The 19,743-nt window shown below is 35.8% G+C and overlaps 1 protein-coding gene across 1 annotated transcript in view; it reads right to left on the reverse strand.

Moving 5' to 3' along the window:
- Il1rapl2 (interleukin 1 receptor accessory protein like 2) overlaps window positions 1–16,876 on the reverse strand; it is a 1,274,770-nt gene extending 1,257,894 nt beyond the window's left edge. Inside the window, exon 1 of the mRNA XM_008852990.1 lies at window positions 16,760–16,876. Within this exon, the coding sequence (XP_008851212.1) occupies window positions 16,760–16,841 (82 nt within the window). The 5' untranslated portion in view covers window positions 16,842–16,876. The remainder of the gene's footprint in view (window positions 1–16,759) is intronic.
- Between the last annotated feature and the right edge of the window lie 2,867 nt (window positions 16,877–19,743).

Below are 19,743 nucleotides of genomic sequence, written 5' to 3' on the forward strand. Positions count from 1 at the left end.
TTTCGCTGAATTCCAGGAATTCTTTTATTTCTTTCTTAATTTCTCCTTTGACCCACTCATTGTTTAGGAATGTGTTGTTCAATCGCCATGAGTAGGGCTTCGTCCAGTGTTGATTTTAAGCTTTATTGCTTTGTGGTCTGATAGAATGCATGGAATTATTTCAATATTTTTGTATTCATTTAGGTTTGTTTTGAGGCCCAGTATGTGGTCAGTTTTTGAAAAGGTTCCATGGGGTGCTGAGTAGAAAGTATGTCCTTTGTTGCTTTGGTGGACTACTCTGTAGACACCTGTTTGGTCCATTTGATATATGGTATTGTTTAATTCAGATGTCTCTCTGTTAGCTCTCTGCCCTGTTGACCTATCTAATGGAGACAGTAGGGCATTGAAGACCCCTACTATTAATGATTTGGGATTAATCTGGGTCTTAAAGTCCTGTAGTATTGTTTTTATGAAGTTGGGTGCACCAGAGTTTGGTGAATATATATTCATGATTGTAATATCTTCTTGGTTTATTGTTCCTTTGATGAGAATGAAGTGGCCCCCTTTATCTCTTCTTATTAGTTTTAGTTAAAGTCTATTGTGTCAGATATTAGAATTGCAAATCCTGCTTTTTTGCTTTTTTCTTAGTACCATTTGCTTGGTATATTTTTTTTCATTCTTTCACCTTAAGATAGTGCCTGTCTTTGAAAGTGAGATGGGTTTCTTGCAGACAACAAAAAGATGGGTTTTTTTTCTTAATCCATTCAGCTAGTCTGTGTCTTTTGACTGGGGAGTTCAATCTGTTGATATTTAAAGTTATTAATGAAAGATGTGTATTGAATCCTGTCATTTTTATTTCTGTTTACATTCTTGATATAGCTATATTTTTCCACAGTTATACCATCATTGAATTTTTTTTGCAACCCCTTGGGTGTAGTCATTCCATTCTTCAGCTCTTTGTATTGTTTCCAGAACTCTCTGAAGGGCTGGTTTTGTGGCCATGAATTCCTTCAGCCTCTTATGTCATGGAAGATTTTTCTTTCCCCTTCGACTATAATAGGCATTTTGGCTGGGTATAGTAATCTGGGTTGGAATCTGTGGTCATTTAAAACTTGGAATACTTTGGTACAGGCTCTTCTGGCTTTCATAGTTTGTGCTGAAAAGTCAGTTATAATCCTAATGGGTTTTCCTTTATTTGTGACTTGTTTCTCTTTTTTCAGCTTTCAGTATTCCCTCTTTGTTCTGTACGTTTAGTGTTTTTACTATGATGTGCCATGGACAGTTTCTTTTCTGATCCTGTCTGTTTAGTGTTCTATATGCTTCTTGTATTTGTATGGGCATGTCTTTCTTTAATTTGGGGAAATTTTCTTCTATGATTTTGTTGAGGAGGATCTGATCCATGCCATTATCTTGGGATTCTTCTCCTTCCTGTATGCCTATGATTTGTAAGTTTGGTCTTTTTATGGTGTCACATAATTCCTGCTTATTCCATTCTTGTGCTTTCTTAAATTTTTTTCATAATCTTTGCTTGAGTGGTCTAGTTTGTCCACTTTATCTTCCAGTCTTGATATTCTGTTTTCCATTTCATTCATCCTGTTGGTGAGGCTTTTTCCTGTCATTTCTAATTGGCTTACTGAGTGCTTCACTTCCTTCTTCATTTCTGCCTGAGTAGTCTTCAATATTTCTAGCTCTTTTCAGAATTCATTCAGACTATCCCTATCTTCCTTCAGTTCTTTGATTTCTTTGTTTGTGTGTTCTTTAAATTCACTGACTTCTTTTATCATGATTATAACTGTTCTTTTGAGTTCCATGTCCTGCATTATCTCTAGGGGGATTCTCATTGTACTCCTCTAGAGGACTATTGGTATTTGGTGGGGAAATGTTATTTTGGTTTTTCATGTTATTATTTTTTTCTCTGTGATTTTGACATGTGAATTTCTTTTGTATTTTCTGATTCTTGTGTGAGACACAAGCCTTCAAGTTTAGGTCTGCTTCTTTTTGTAAACTTTATGTGAGTTTGTAGTTTACTTGTTGGACTGTGTGGTTTACTTTTGGGGCATGAAACGCTGGTTCATCTAAGGTTCTGGTTTTCTCTTTTGATTTTATATTGGAGTGGCCAGATTGCTTTTGTCTTCAGGAGTTCCCACAGAGGCCCAAGTCAGATGAGGTTCAGATGGTCTCAGGCTTTCTCCTAAGGTCTGAATCCCTCCAAGAAAGATTTTGGCCTCAGGAATTTGGGGGTTGGACTGGCCTGGGAGCAGGGCCCAGGAAAGGTGCTGGTCTTGGGCAGGTGGTGGCCATGCAACCCAGAGATGCAAAGGAAGATGGGGGCGGGAAGTGGCTCCAAGGGCTCCTGGGAGCTGCACTGAGGAAATGGGTTGGTCTGGATGCAAAGGATCAGGAAGAGAAAAGGTTGGCCCTGCTGTCCAGGAAAGAGGCTGGCGGGATGTGCAGCCCAGGGAAGCAGAAGGAGGTGATGGCAGGACCAGGCCCAGAGGGCACCTGGGGACCTTGAGAAGGAAGCAGTCCATCTGGATGCAAGGGAACAGGAAGCAGTGGTTTCCCAGGGCCAAGAGGTCAGCTGAGGTATCCAAGAAAGAGGCTGGTGGGCCCTGCAGCCCAGGGAAACAGAGGGAGGGTTGGGCTGGACCAGGCTGCAGAGAGCTCCCTGGAGAGAGGTGGGAGGGTTGTGCAGCCCAGGGAAGCAGAGGGAGGTGAGGGCGGGACCAGGCCCAGAGGGCTCCTGGGGACCTCACAAAGGAACTGGGTCCCGTCTGGATGCAAAGGATCAGGAAGCAGTGGTGGTTCCTCTGGTGTCTGGGGTGCCAAGACAAGGAATGGGACAGGACCCAGGCTAGGAGGCCAGAGGGGAGGGGAGATGGAAGGGTGAATGAGGCTGGGGGAGTCAAGGTGGGAAGGGCACAGAAGTTTATGCAGACCCAGGGAAGCAGAGGGAGGTGAGGGTGGGACCAGGCCCAGAGGGTTCCAGGGGACCTCAAGAAGGAACTAGGTTTGTCTGGATTCAAGGGATCAGGATGCAGTGGTGGCCCAAGGCTGAGAGGTCAGCCCAGGCATCCAGGAAAGAGGCTGGCGGCCATGTAGCCCAGGGAAGGAGAGGGAGGTGAGAGCCAGGCCAGGCCCAGAGAGGTCCTGGGAGAAAGGCCTGAGAAGCCAGTGGGTCGTGCAGGCGCAGGGAAGCAGAGGGAGATGAGGGCAGGACCAGTCCCACAGGGCTCCTGGGGACCTCGAGAAGAAACTGGGTCCACCTGGATGCAAGGGATCAGGAAGCAGTGGTGCAGGCTGGCTGAGAGGTCAGCCCAGGCATCCAGGAAAGAGCTATTGGTAGTATTTTGATGTAGCCATTTTGAAAGCATTTTGTGTAACTTAGACAATGAAACAAGTGAGGATGATGTTGTTAATAAAAGTAGGGTTAACACTCTAAAGAGAAAAAGATGAAATAATAGGATACAAAAGAGTAGAAGTTGGGGGAGATGAGGGAAGAGAGTCACTAAAACACACTTGGTTGGAAAATTCCATAATTATATCTAATATCTTGTAGGCTAATTTAAAGTATAAAAATAATACAAAAGAGTGAGGAAATACCTTGTGATGTTTGACTTGGATTGGAACTGTCTGAATGAAATCCCAACAAGAAATTATTTCTGAATACCATTTTCCACTGAAGGCATCAGTACAATTATAAACCTAGTATATTTTATTTCTTCTGGACTCATATTTAAATATTTTTATTTTTATCTAGTATACAAACTGTCACATTGTAGTATTTTTTAAATATAAATTGTTTTTGTTGATCTCCCTCCCTCTCCTCTCCTTCATCCCATCACTCATTTTGTCTTCCTCCTCCAATATGCCTTTGTCACATTCATGTCTCATGTGATCTATTGCCCTGTCTTTCACTTCCTTAACATCTGGTTTTTCCCCTCTTCTGGTCCTTTTTCTAGTCTCATATTTATTCTCACATATGAGCAAGTACATGTGTTTGTCTTTTTAAGTTTGGATTATCTCAATAATTTCCAGATCCATCTGTTTTCCTGTATGTTTCTTAAGTTCGTTTTTCTTTATAGTTGAATAGAACTGTATTGTGTCTACTAACCACATTCATCTATCCATGGATATTAGGCTGACACTATTTCCTTGCTATTGTAAATAGGAAAACAATAAGCGTGGCTGTGCAATGATCTCTGAGTTAGGATATGAGTCCTTTCATTATATGCCCAGTAGTCATATGTGAAACATATGGTAGCCTCTTTTTAAATTTTTGAGAAACTTCTACACTGGTTTACATACTGTCTACACCAGTTTATAGTCCTACCAGCAATAAATAAGTGTTGCTCTTTCTCCCATATCCTTACTAGCATTGTTGTCCTTTGTTTTCTTGATAGATATGCTGAGTGGGCTGAGATAGAATCTCAAAGTAATTTTAAATTGCACTTCCTTGAAGGCTAAGGTTATTGAACACTTTGTAAAATATTTATTGGCCATTTACATTTTTTTCCTTTGAGAACTGCCAGCTCATTTCATTAGCACATTTACTAACTGGCAGGGGTTTGATGTTTGGTATTTATTGTTGCAGTTCCATATATTTTACAGATGTTAACCACCTGTCTGAAGTACACCTGGCAAAGATTTTCTCTCATTCTATAAGCTATCTGTTCACTTAGCTCATAGTTTCTTCTGCTGTGAAGAAGCTTTCTGATATCATGAAATCCCATTTGTCAATACTTAGGACTATTTAATGTGGTACTGGGGACTGCTCAGAAAGTTCTTTCCTATGTCTATATCTTGAAGTCTTTCCCCAATTTTCCTCTAGCAGCTTCAGCATTTCACGTTTTAAAGTATTTGATCTATTTTGAGTTAAAGGCTATGCAAGGTGAGAGATATGGATCTAATTTCATTATTCTGCAGGTGGATATGCAATTTTTCCAGAATGATTTATTGAATAAGTTTTATTTTGCAGTCCATGCTTTTTACATCTTTGCCAAAAATTAGGTATCCAAATCTGTATAGATTAATCTTTGAGAACTCTATGACATTCTATTCGTCCATATGTGTGATTTTATGCCAGTACTATATCATCTTGTTTTACTAAAAGTTGCAGGCTTGTTGTTAGATTATTTGAGATATCTCTGATTACTTTTTAATATTTTATTAATTATTTCAGAATTTCATGTAATGTATTTGATCATACTCAAGTCCTCTCCTGCATTTTCTCCCCCCATCCAATCCATCATTGTGTCCTCTTTTTTTAAGACAATTGTTAGTGTTGCCCAAATACTCTTGAGTGTGGTACCATGCACTGGAGCATGGTCAACCAACCAGTGATTACACCCTTATAGAAAACTGACTCTCAATCTTACAGCAACTATTGATTTCCAATAGCTCCTTATCTAAGATGAGAATTCTTTACCACCTCCCACTTACATGTTGGGATTTTGTCTGGCTTGATTTTGCACATTTTTGTATTCTGTCACAACCACTGTGAAAACATTTTACTTTTTTTAGTGCTCTTATAGGAAGAAATGCTTTGTTAATTCTGTTTTAAGATGATTCATTACTAATACAGTAATTTGGGAGGGGAGGGTATATAGGACACCACTGGCTAACAACTCATATGTATATGGTTATAAACTTTTATCATGGAACTGCCTTGGCTGAGAATCTGGAAGGTTGTGCTAATCACCTTCTTTCTAGGGATTTTTTAAAAAAATTTCTCTGATTCCTTCAATGACACACTATTCACGCAAAGGTTTACTATTTAATCTCCCAAGTATTTATGTGGTTTCTAATAGGTATCTCTTATTGTTGATTTTTACTTTTATTCCACATCTTCTTTATGATAGTAAGGGAGTGCTCAAATAATGATGGTGTATCAAAGGGCAATAGCAAAACTTTTACTTCAGGCTATGATGAAAAACTTAGAACTAGACCAACTTTTTCAAAGTAAGCAACAATAAAAGTGGACAAAATATATGAAGCAAAAATTTCAGGCAGTATGAGTGTGATCTCAGACCAAATAGAAACTTGTAAAGTTGAGCCCTACTATCAATCCAGTTCTACACCTGGGATGTACTCTCCAATTACAGCATGCTGAGTTAGATTCCTAAAAAAGCCCTACCAAACTTAAGCTAGTGAGAACAGAGTTCAAGGCAGCTAAAGCAGCTGAAATCTTTACTAAAAGAATAGAGCTTCACTGAATTAAAAGTGAGAGGAACAAATGTGTTTCCCCATATTTATTTTAGCAAGTTAAAACCATTCTCCAAATGTTCAAGGTCAATAATTGAACTGCTACTATAATGAACACCAATACCCTATATAAAGAAACAAAACAAAATCTAGCATATTTACAGTGTGTTAGCAACAAATTCCAGTACACAATTCAATAATCATTTGATATATGGACAAAACATATTAAGAGTATCAAGAGTAAAAAGCAGACAAACATGCTACAGCTAGTACAGACATTGGAAATTGGCAGACAAAGTCTTTAAGGTAAATATAATATTTTATGCACATGAGTGTCTTGCCTTCAGGTATGTTAGAGCACCATGTGCATACATGGTGCCTGCAGTGCCAAATGAGGGAGTCAGATCATTTAGAACTGGAGTTAAGGACAGTTGTGAGCTGTCATGTCGGTACTGGGAACAAAACCTGGGTTCTTCAGAAGCAGTAGGTGCTCATAACCACTGAGCGATCTCTCTAGCACCCAAAACATATTTAAAGAAATAACAAAAAATTGTTCAATGAAAAAGCATATGCTTTAATAAAGTATCAGAAAATAATAACAGCAGAAAGTTGAACCTTATAAAATATGCATATATAAATTAAAGATTTCAAAAGTATACTGACTGAAATGAAAAATTTTGGCAATAGATTTACAGATGGTAGCAAATAAAGAGTCACTGAACTTGAAGACAGTTCAATAGAAAATTTCAGTCCTAATAGCATAGAGAGATAATTGAAATAAAATGACAGAATCTCAGGATCTGAAGGATAATATAAAATAGTCAAAAGTTTAGAGGAATTACAGGAAATCGTGTTTGATATGGGAGTAGAAAAAATATTTGAAAGAAAATAAACATTTTTCAAATTAGACAAGCAACTTCGAGTGAAAATTTAAGAGTCTCACCTAGCCCTAAACACGATATATACAAAGATTATAACAAACACAATAAAGTCAATGCCAAGAAAACCCAAAGGTAAATCTGAAAATCAGACAGGGAAGAAGATATAGTACATACAGAGTAATATTAAGAGTAATACTAAGATTGACCACTGTTTTCTAATCACAAAGAATGAAGACCAGCAAATTTTGCTATAACATCATGAAAAAATAAAATTATCAACACAGCACTCTATTTCTAGGCCCAGGCACTCTTAAAATATTATAAAGATATTTTCACATAAATGAAGACAAATTTTTCTGGCATATCTGTTATGAAAAATAGTAAGGAATAGTTTATAATCTGAGAAAAAATGATACCAAAATAAATTCAAATCCAGGAATGAGATATAGCATAACAAAGGTAAATATATGGAAAATATAAAAGCTATGTTTTTGGCCTCTCTTAATTATCTGGAAAAATAATGAGAGTATATGATCCTTTCTTTCGATATGTAGGAGACATGATGACAAAAATATGAAAGGCAAGTCGTTACTTAAATAGAATTTACACTGTACTAAGGCTATTACATTGGTAATCTGAGAAGGAAATAGTGTGAGTATGAAGTATAAATTATAACATGAGGTGTGACAAGTATACTTATGAAGTGATAAAGAGAAAGAGGAAAGCATTAAATATATAATGGCTCAAGGATGAAGCATAGAGTGGCATAATACCGATTTTGGATGCACTTTGTAAAGTTAAGAATGCACACATTCAACACCAGGGCAGGAGTGAGCTTTTGTTTAAAGGGCCACAGAGTACATAGTTAGGGTTTGTGACTGATACTTTGTTCATGGGAAGTACTCACCTCTACAAATATGACAAATGGTTTTTATTTTTACAATAAAATTTTATTTACAGAAACATACCATAGACAAGGATTGGTCAATAGGGCATAATTTGAGATACCTGCCCTTAAGGAAAACATAATAAAAAGAGTTACAGTTACAAAGTCAATAGAAAATACATAAATTAGAATCAAAACATTATTACTTAATTCAAAATAAACCACAAATGGGCAACAGGAAAACAATAACAACCAAAAGAATTGAGGAGACAAATGAAACATATATCATAATAGAGTAGACTTAAATTGAAACATATCAAGAATATATTTGTGGTAAATGAACTACATACTTTATCTAAAAGACAGAAAAATTTCAGGCTTAAGAGAAGCAAAACTCAATAATATGCAGTCAACAAAAACACATCGTAGGTTTAAAACAAATAGGAGGAAAGTGAAAGGACAAAAAATGATATGCCATAAAATCAACAAGCTTAAGTCAACTAGTACAGATATATTAGCATAGACACAGTAACAGAGAAGGTAACTCCTTGGATCCAGCAATCAGGGGGCAGAGGCAGGAGGATCTCTGGTCTACATAATGAGTTCCAGGCCAGGTGGAGCTACAGGGAGACCCTATCTCAAAAAGGCAAAAAAATGTAACTCTGGTAAGACAGTGCAGTTCTAGACATATACAATTGACAAGAGCTTCAAACTTTCTGAGGTTAAATTGACCAATAAATGGGAGAGTGAGAAAAATCCACAATTGTCATTAGACATATTAATAAATAACTGCACCACCAACTAATTCAAGTATCACAAGACCAGTAAAGGCATAGAAAATATAAAATAAAATTGTTAGCTACCCTGACCTGATTGATAACTACTGAATAAATAGGTAGCAAAAAAATAAATGTTTATATGGAATATTCACCAATAAGGTCATAACTAGACCAGAAAATAAATCCCAGTGAACTTCACTTGGCTGAAATTATACATTATGTTTTCTCTGGTACACATATAATTGAATTAGAAATTAATATATACACATATTAATTATACATAGTTATTAATTAATTATACATAATTAGCTATTAATTAGAAATTAATATATGTATATATGTATATATGTATATTAATGTACATTTATAACATACTGTATGTTTCAAAAACTAGAAGAATGGATTTTGAAGTTTTTCAACATAAAGAAAAATAAATGCTTTAGGAAACAATTATGTTGAACTTAATGTAAACATAACATGGTGTATGAAGGCATTAAACACTATATGATACTCTCGGAATAGGCACGATTTTAGCTGGGCCCAAGTGACACAGGCCTGTAATCTTAGCTGCTCTGAAAGTTGAGACAGGAGTATCATAAGTTCAAAGCCTGTCCTGGCTACAGAGTTAATTCAGGGAAGTGTGAGCAATTAGGAGGACCCTGTCTCAATCTAAAATGTAGAAAGAGGTCTCAAGATACAGCTTAGTGGAAGAGTGTTTGCCTTGGATACCTGAAGCCCTAAGTTCAATTCCCAGCACCAGAAAAAGGCACAACTTTTATTCTTTTCATATCCATTAAACTAAATTTAACTATTAAATATTTAACTATTTGAAAAATTAAGTAACATACTTTTCTATAACTCTAATTGAAAGGAGAAATCTAAGGAAGAATTAGAAATTATTTTGAATTACTAAAAATGAGAACAAAATCTTTCAAAATTTCTAATCTACTGTTAAATCTACTTAGAAATGCATAATTTTATTAGTAAATAAGGAAGTTTTAAAAATCCATGATAGAAGTTTCCACCTTAAGAAAAGAACGAAATAAACCTATATTAGAAAGAAAGACTAAGAACGGAGCAACAGCAAATAAGCAAGTAACAAAGATTAACAAATTTGGTAAATTTATGGACAAATCAGATGATTCAGAAAAAAACACATGGCAATATCAGGAACTAAAGAGATAACTTCTAAATCTTTTAGATATTAGAAAATTTAACTGATTATATATGACCATGCGATAAATTTAAAAAGTTAGATGAAATAGATAAATTCCTTATAAAGACACAAGTTACCAAATCTGACTGAAGAAGGAAGAGAAATATTTATCCCTGAATTAAAGAAATCAGTGCACTAGTTTTTCAAAGCCCCACAAAGAGAACTTCAAGTCCAGATGATTTCTGTGGCCAATATTATTCATTATTTGAGGATGAAAATGCCATTTAAGAAAGCAGAAGTCTTATTTATTTATTTATTTATTTATTTATTTATTTATCTATTTATTTATTTATTTATTTATTTTTGGTCTTTTTGAGATGGGGTCTCCCTGTAGCCCCAGCTGGCCTGGATTCACAATGGAGACCAGACTGGCCTGGAACTTACAGAGATCCGCTGCCTCTGCCTTACAAGTGCTGGGATTAAAGGCATGCACCACCACACCTGGCTTCTTGTTATTTTATGAGGTCAATATTATACTCATATAACTTAATGAGGGCACTGCCAAAAAACACAGCACTGTATTCATGAATATACATGAACAAATTCTCAGCAAAACTAACCAAGAAGTGAAGGCTCTAGTCCACTCTGATTCACATGGCTGTCTACTCTTGCCCTCAATTTCCTCATCTTGTTGAGAATGTCAAACACTAACCTTAACACATTCTCACTTTCCTAACTTTTGAGACCTATAATATGCAAGTCTAATATTTAATCAAATTTTCTTGTGTTAATCCCCAGGAGTTTCATATGTGAAGCAATTCCAGTGAGTACTTCCTTCGAGTCATCAACATTTCTTAATTTTGTTTGTTTTTATTTGCTTTTGAGGCAGAGTCTCATTCTGTATCACTTCCCGGCCTGGAACTCACTATGTAGACCAGGCTGGCCTTGAACTCACAAAGATCTGCCTGTCTCAGCCTCTCAAGCTGGGATTAAAGGTATGTGCTACTACACAGAGCAACATCTCTTTTTAAAGTTTTATTTATATATTTATTTTTATTTTATGTGCATTGGTTTTTTTGTCTGCACTCCTGTTATACAATGTCCGTGGGGCTCAGGAGAGGGTGTCAGAATCACCAGAACTGGAGTTACCAATGTCTGTTAGCCACCATGTGGGTGCTGGGAAATGAATCCAGATCATCTTCAAGAGCAACCAGTGCTGTAGATACCTGAGCCATCTTTTCATCCCCAGAATCTCTTATTTTTGATCATATACTTAAAGCATCTTTATAAGGAAAAGATCTATTTGAGTATAAATGTGAAAATTCATCCAAAATTCTACTCCAATATTTATTTCTATATCATTATGTCATTATGTTCTTCTTTATTGTTTGTCATTTTTATATCCACATTTAGGTGTGTGGCTATGGTCTAAATGCAAATATCATCTTGATAGCTATATACTATTATATTACATTGTTATAATTTTACTAGTCATTCATTAATCACCATAAGATTAAGTAATTTTGGCTGAGAGAGTTTTTCTTCACTTTCTTTATTTTCACACACGAGGATTAGTGAAATGCTATATGATCAATAAGAATTTAATTAATTACCTATGTCTGTGGCCATAGAAAACACAATGAGTAAGAACTTTAAAATGATTTCCCTTTTATCCTCTTAAGTAAGCATTTCATTCAGCTTGATTTAGTCAAAACATTCTGACTACTTGCTCTAAATTTTATCTTAAGCTCCAAACCTTGTCCTGCAGCATATTTGGTGACCTAGGCAATCCTATCCATACCACATTTCTTTCCCGCAAAGACCTTATTTCCTTCAGAGAAGTCATACTAATTAAAGAAATAAAAGTACTCAAGTACCAAGTATCAGAATGTCACTTTAAAGAAGAGATTGTAGGATGGAAATTTTCTCCTTCATGTTGGCTCATTAGACTAAGTATAGGAAACAAAAATTTAATAGCACCTTGTTGATCTATCTTCTAATCTCATCATTTTCTATTCTATGAATATCTTTAGACCAAGTTTCTTCATCATTTTTGGAACAAAATATCGTATAGCCTTCTTTTGAAGAACTGAAAAGGATATTTGATATCATTTCTAGTTACATAACAATCTGTTCCACAGCAGAAGTCATTTTGGTTATACTCAGAATGGTGTGAGAGTCCCTGGCTTATGCCAGGCATGTTGGCTCATATAACCTGTATTTATGCCTTTATGGTTTTCCTCATTCATCTAATTGGAAATTTTACATGCTATAAATTTCTAGTGAAAATTAACAGCTACCCACTCATAAACAACCAAAAACTGGATAATACTATTTTTTAAATTCAAATAAAGCCATTTTTTCCTCATTGCTTGAAATTGAACAGTTTATGTAAGTCAATCCAAAAATGTATCTCTAAGTAACCAGTAACATGCCAGCAGGCCCTCACATCTTCTTTACTGCTAGAAACTACAGTTTTCTAACTGATTCAAATATTTTGTTAGCTTTATAATTCTTATCTCAACATCAGATCACAGGGAAGTTGCTTACTACAGTCATCCTACAGATGAACTGACTTTATGAGCACCCAGTTTTGGTTCTAACTTAAAGATGAACTCCCATAAAATTAATGCTTTATACTCTGATCTGGTCCTACAAGCTGGAAGAGCTGAATACCAACATCCGCACAACAGAGGCCATATTTTTGAGCAACAGCATTAACAGCAGCAGAAGCCTCAGCAAAAATGAGAAGCAATGTAAGGGAACACTTTCACAGCCCAAATAATACAGTCCACATGTACTCTGAAAACATTGTTTTTTACATTATAAAAACAGCTATGTAGCATAATGAGTGGCCTATTTTTGAGGGAGAATAATTTCTCCCACACATGCTATTAAAATTTAGTTTTAGGCACATGTATTCTCTATTGGAAAAGGAAATGGCCATTTCTGCAATTGACAGTAGTAAGAATAGTAGTCAATTTCTTGCCATAAAAGGTAGCGCATTTAAATAATGTAAACCTATTTTAATATAATGTTTCCCAAATGACTTTATCTATATCCTAAATTTAGAAAATGAAAAGACTGATGACCATCATGAGTCTCCTGCAAGGAAGACAACAAACTCACATTTGGCTAACCAGCTCCAATTCTGGTATTTCCTGTTCAAGGAATGGTAGTTGGGCTTGCCTACTATCAATGACATTATATAACATAGTCTAAACTGCTTTTTCTAAAAACTACACATGATCCAAAACAACGAAGTTTTGCTCTAATCCATGCCCAGAGTAGATTTTTGTAAGTTCAGTGGTAGAGCACTTGCCAAACATGTATGAGACCTTGGATCCAACCCCCAGCACTACAAAACAAAACAAAACAAAAATCTTTTAAACTTTTATTAAGTCATTTTCCATCTTTGGCAAGTACAAGAAAAGTTTAATCCTTTGGTCCTCTGTCTGGTGTACAAGGAACACCCTTGGCACCAGCATTTGTAAGAATACCGTGAAAGGGATCCTTGTCTAGAATGAACTGCACCGAAATCATTATTGCAGGCTTCATATCTGGCACTAAACAGTTGTAAATGCTAGTGAATAAAAGAAATAAACATCTTTCATTTTCTAATTTGGGGAAGGGAAATAAGTAGAAAAATATAAGCTCTGAGATCCCTCAGTGACTCTACAAAGAGTAACCATGCGTGGTTAAACCTGGATCTCTCTAATTAGCAAAGAGCACAGGACATCGCAAAGTGCATGAGGCAAAACTGAGTACTAATGATTTGCCAAAGCACTTTTTCAATATTCTTCAAAGATAAAACAACTCAAATCTGACAATTTTTTTCTTTTTTGAGGAGTAGGACTGGGATCGTTCTTAATTTTTGAAGCTTTTGAATTTTTGTATATTTTATACACAAAATGTCTCAAACAATCTTCATCATCTTTATACCTCAGTCCCCACTGTCACCTTTCCATAGCCTCCCCTCCCCCACTGGAACCTATATACGCTGTCATACGTGTTAAGGCCCAATGTGTCAAGTCAGTGTCTCCAGACGTTCCCCAGTGCAAGTTCATACACTGAGGTCTAGTCAGCCTATCTAGAGTCTCTTATTTTAGGAAGATCAGCTCTTCCTCACTTAGCAGAGATCAACTGTCAATATATTTTTCAGATAAGATTGGCGTCTGCTGTTCATTTTCCCAAGGCTACGCTGGGTTTTTTTCTGCCTGAGTTTGCATGGGACTTATGTATGCTGACAGCATTGCCATAGAATCAAATGAGCAGGGTCCCAGGAGCTTGTTTCCATATGGTCTTGCACCTCCTCCCTAGCTCTTACAATCTTCCCATTCCCTCTTCCACGATGGTCCCTCAGCCCTGGGTGGATGAAGTTTAATACAGGAATCCTGTCCAAGGACCAGCATTCTGAAGACTCTTAATCTCTACCTTTTGGCCATTTGCGACCTTTTGTGTTCCTGGTCCTCTGTTGCATGAGGGAGCTTCATTAATGACTCTACTATGGTTAGAGTTAAAAATATATCCATTTGTTACATAAATAATAATATTAACATACATATACTGATGGAAAAAAATATTATGATGGGGTGGCTAAAGAGAAGAGGCAAAGTACTGCTCAATTTTCATCACTTATGAGGAACTTAGCATGCCTTAGGTTTTGCATACCCAGTATTCTTGTATTAAGAAATTAAAGAATTGTATAAACAAAACTAAAACTATACAAACAAGCACAAACCAAGAGTAGCATATTAGTCTTTTCTGCTTGCTCTATATATACCATAAACAGAAACAAGAAGACAGAAGAGGAAAAACACAATTGTGTATTCAAATCATTCCCACTGCCTAGACCTATACGAAAAGTTCTGTTCTAATGTCAACATCATGATTATTATGTAGCAGGCAGCAACATGATGAGGGGGCAAGAGTCTGAAATAACTAGAAAACCAAAACACTTTAACATTAAGTAAATTAACTTTATAGTATTTCTTTTCAAAAGCCAATTGTACTTGGCCACAATAAGCAAACTAAGCTAAGATCCCTAGTAAGCCACAAGCACCTCAAACTGAACAAGTGACAATAAAGAAGCAAAACGTTAGAAAGTTGACCTCTGAGTATCACCAGTTTATCAATAACCATCTCTGTGTGCACAAGTTATAACAGTCTGTCTCCTCTTAAATGGGGAGAAATGAAAATACTAACATTTTTTTTGTCTGCTTTGCTTTTGATTTTATTTGAATTAAACTATCATTAAGCTATCATGCTGGGCATGGTGGCACATGCCTTTATTCCCAGCGCTTGGGAGACAGAGGCAGGCAGATCTCTGTGAGATCTCAGCCTAGTCTACATAGCAAGTTTAAGTCCAGCCTAGTCAACACAGCAAGTTCCAGGCCAGCTGGGGCTACAGGGAGACCCTGTCTCAAAAAGAACACACACACAAAAAAATAATGAATTAAGCTACCATAATGTAGATGACTTTTAAAAACTTGACTTTTCCTTTTGATCAGGCTTTGCTACAGACATTATGACATAATTGACTAAGGAAAATGGGATCTGGTCCAACAGGTTACATTTGCTAGTAGGTAATCTCCTGAGTGTTTTATTTCAACAACAATCAATGTGAACCAAGATTGAAAGTGAAAATGTGACTTGAAAAGTATGAAAAGAAAAGACAGCCATGAATAACATGGCAAGTTGGAGGAATGATAAATAAAATCTTACGTACAAATATAGCAGAAAGACAGTCATAATTATTCTAAAGTTATTGAAATGCAGAAGTCTGTAAGAGGAACAAAAGGCATTATATTTCTCTGTCAACAATATTCCAGAATCATTTGGATTTCAGTATTGTTTTTCTATTTTACAGTTATAACCAATTTTTTAAAGATTTATTAATATACTATCAATTGTAAAACATTATTTGTTAGCTATTTTCAACTAGCAAGCACTATTACTTGGAAAATAAATATCAAACTCTAGGCCCAATTCAGGATATTCTGCTTTGAACAGTAAGCACTATATTTCTATTTTAGACTTAATGATAGTAAAGCACATACACTTAATTCTCAGATATAATGGAATTATAAGTCAGTGGAAAATCTGGGCTTAGTGTTTATTTTGATAGAATAATGCATTCCTCAATGTCCGACTAGAATGCTTATGGTCAGAAAATCGATTGTTAAAATTTCATGAATAATTTGTTATTATACGTAGAACATGTAATCAAAACTTCAGTTTAGACATATATCTAAGCATTATTTAACAATGATCAAGCTTTAACTGAGATGTCTACTGACTACAGTTATCTCTTAGCATAATCATGATTAGATGCTAGACAACCATGTTCTATTCGGGCATTTCTTCTTATGAAATTTTACTCAAGAAATTAGCAAATATTTTTTAACTTGAAGGTTTTAAATATCTTCCTGTTAGGATTTCTGTACAAATATGAGAAGCTAAAGTTCACTTATATTTATCAAATTTGTCCTTTAAACCATAATATTGCACATTTAATTAGGAGACAGAGAGTATATATTTTTAAAGATTTCTTCTCTTCTTATTTATAGATATTTGTTCCTAGGTGTTTACTCACCAGCAAATGTAATCAACTAGATATAGCCCTTTAATATTTTGTTGTTCACTGAGAGTACAGTGGTCATCGAAGTTTAACAAAATTCCATTTGTTTCCCAATATTTTCTCAGTGGTAGGCAAAAGCTTCATTTTTATTTTGGCTGCTTTCCAAAACAGCTAGAATTCAAGTTCTTCTGTTTAAATATATCTTTATTAAAGACGTAGGTGCCCTATGAATGCTCACAAAAAATAAAATAACACATTTATGACCAAATAGTGAGAAAGTTGCCAGCAACTTACCAGAATTTCTTTTTGACACCATCTTCAGATTCGTGCTGACTGCAGAACAGACTGCCAGAGCCAAAAGAAACGGCAGTTTCATTGTTCACTTTCTTTGGCAGCTGAAACGTAAAACAAACAAACAAAAAAAAAAGATGAAGTTTGAATCACAATGCACATATATTGGACTCAACGAAACAGAAGTTATAGGTTGACAGCCTCATCTGAAAATCCAAAACACAAAATCCCCTAAAATCTCATTAGGGATGTTCAACATGTAAAGTCTACACAAATTTTCTAAAATCTAAATGTCCAAAATCTGAAAAAAATGGTTGGTTTTAAGCATTTAAGATAAGATATATTCAAACTTCTAATCTTACCTTTTCCAAATGTCCATTGCAGAAATAATGATAGTCTACTGACATCTGGCTTTATTTTTATGGAAGAAAATTTGAAAACATAGGCTTAAATTATGTGAGAGTTTTTCAGCTTAAAACTTCAATGGCTTCAACTAGAGTCAGTAAAATCTGATCACTGTTCTTTTGGCTTTCAAGGACATGAAAGTGGGCTCTCTAGTTGCTTCTTTGATTTTATTTCTTAGCACTCTTTTTTGTTTGTTTATAATCCAATTATTATGTTCATTCCATTTTTCTCTGGACTACCTAAGGTCATATACTTCTCATGGCATTTACACTTAATCTTCCTCTGGAGTTACTTCTCCAACATCTTTATGAAGTTAATTTCCTAAAATCCTACATGTATCAGCATCACAAACAAAGGTCATTTGAGATTATCCAGTCTTAATGCTCATACTTTTGGTCACTTTTTCCTCTCTTTTTTTTGCAAAATCTAAAGTAACTGACAAAGTATAAAATTCGATGGTGATACTGTCTTAACTGGGAAAGGGGTTCTCTAAAGTATCATCACTCAGCATTAAAAAAAAAAAAAAGAAAGCCAAAACCACTTTTCTGGTTTTGTCCACATTTAGATAAGTCTTTTCAGTCAATTGGTTACGTACATGGAAACTCATCAAGGAGTCTTCAAGAATCAGAAGACAAGCAGCATTGTGTTACATCAGGCTCATCATAAGCACAAGATAGATAATGACAAAAGGGGTAGTGAGATCACAGTGCAAAGTGATTACAGTGAAAGCACAGAGACCTTTAGGATAATGAATAGAAGAGAAGATGGGTGTGAAAGCAGAAAGCTGCTGGGTAACATTTAATGATCCATAATTCTGTACAATAATGTTTTTAATAATTGGTTTGTATTTGAAGGTACAGAACCTTACCAGATTGTAACAGTAACAGGGTGATATCAAGTGCTGCCTGGGACCCTATACTCCTTGAATTGGAATCAAAGATCCACTGGATATACAGGGTTCAGAAAATTTCCAGAATTTGGTCAGTATTTAATGAATCAATGCAATTAACTCCTTACTAAAATTCCCTCACTTCATCAATAAAGAGGCCTAGGAAGAAGGAGGAGGTTGTATTTGGATAAAGATGACAGAATTTTCCTTTTCCAGGTCAACCTGTACTATCAAACATTCTGGACTACAGGCATAAATAACCCTGGGGAGAGGCATTGCATTGTAGACTGCCAGATGACAAGGGAATTGAACTAATTCTCACGTACTCCCAAGACACAAAAGACAGATTTTGCTCCAAATGTCCAAGTCGGACTCAACAAATGGGTAATTCTTGCTAGAGACTGCAACATGGGGCCAGATTAGTGCACAGGAGAGGAAAGTGATAGGATGGCACCAGCTCAAGGTGCGACTCAATGTGAAATCAAAATTTGAAAGAGCTTTCCAATGCCCAGTGTAGCTGCCTGGGGAAACCTCTCTTTAGCAGACTGCCACAAGGACTGTTTATAAAGTGCCCAAAGACAGCCAGAAGAGCAATTATGGCCAGCCACAGGGAAGACATACATATTCACAAGCATCTCTCTTTTCCATATTGCTCTTTCCCAGATACTTTCTTCATGAGACAACATCAAAGAATGGATAAGGGTATTAAGAAGAGGAAGGCAAATGTATGAAAGTCTATCATACACTTCCCTAAACTCCATGACAATAGAACCATGTGTGTAAACTTCCAGAAATAGATGAGATAATGTTGGAATCAGATAGTAGTTTGGAGTTAGTAAAAGCACAGGCAACGATGAGACTATTTCAACATCTGAAAGCACTTAAAGCGTTAAAGATTTGGACTTGCATATTTGTCAGTATTCCTATCTCCTAGAAGCAAATGGCAAGTAGAATCAAGCACAGTAAGTTACAATTGGTAGGAAAAATAGTACTCTTTCTTATTTATATTCTAATGAGTTGAAGCATTAATATCAGTTACATTTACTTATTTAGTTGTCGACTCCTTGCCTATTAAAATGTAACCTTCATAGGGGCAACTCTTACTCATTACCTATTATATTTTAGCACCAAACATAGAGTCTAACACATTATTGAAGATCAACAAAACTTTAACAAGTAGAACTCAAGACTTATGTAAGTATTATATCAAGTGTTGAAGATTTCAAATTAAATGGGGTTATTTTAAAGGGAGAAGGGAGGGAAGGTTATACAAGGAACCTAGGGGATAAAGGGAAAGGAGGAGCTCAAGAGAAGTGGGACCACAGGAGTAGGGCATTATTAAGGGAGAAATGGGAAAAATGGGGGCACCTTAAATGGGGAAACCATGGTGGAAGGGTTAGACAATGTGAGAGATAAATAATGCCTAGCTAGTTTTAAAAAACCAGAGGGAACCATTTTAGTCTAACAACCTACTGACAAATTATACATACAACTACATAAAAGAATATAATATATGTCTAGGCAAGGTTTATCTGAGAATGTTTGGTCTTTGCCCATACCTACATGGCACATGTTAATTAAAAGTACCAGACTGGTGGAACTAACCTTCTTGGATGTTTAACAGCCACACTTTGAGGCCTTTAATAATTTGCTCAGAGGGACATAAAGGACAGTTTTGGCTTCTTGCCCTGCT

Source organism: Nannospalax galili, unplaced genomic scaffold (genome assembly GCF_000622305.1).
Source record: "Nannospalax galili isolate Female #2095 unplaced genomic scaffold, S.galili_v1.0 scaffold25, whole genome shotgun sequence".
Lineage (NCBI taxonomy): Eukaryota > Metazoa > Chordata > Mammalia > Rodentia > Spalacidae > Nannospalax > Nannospalax galili.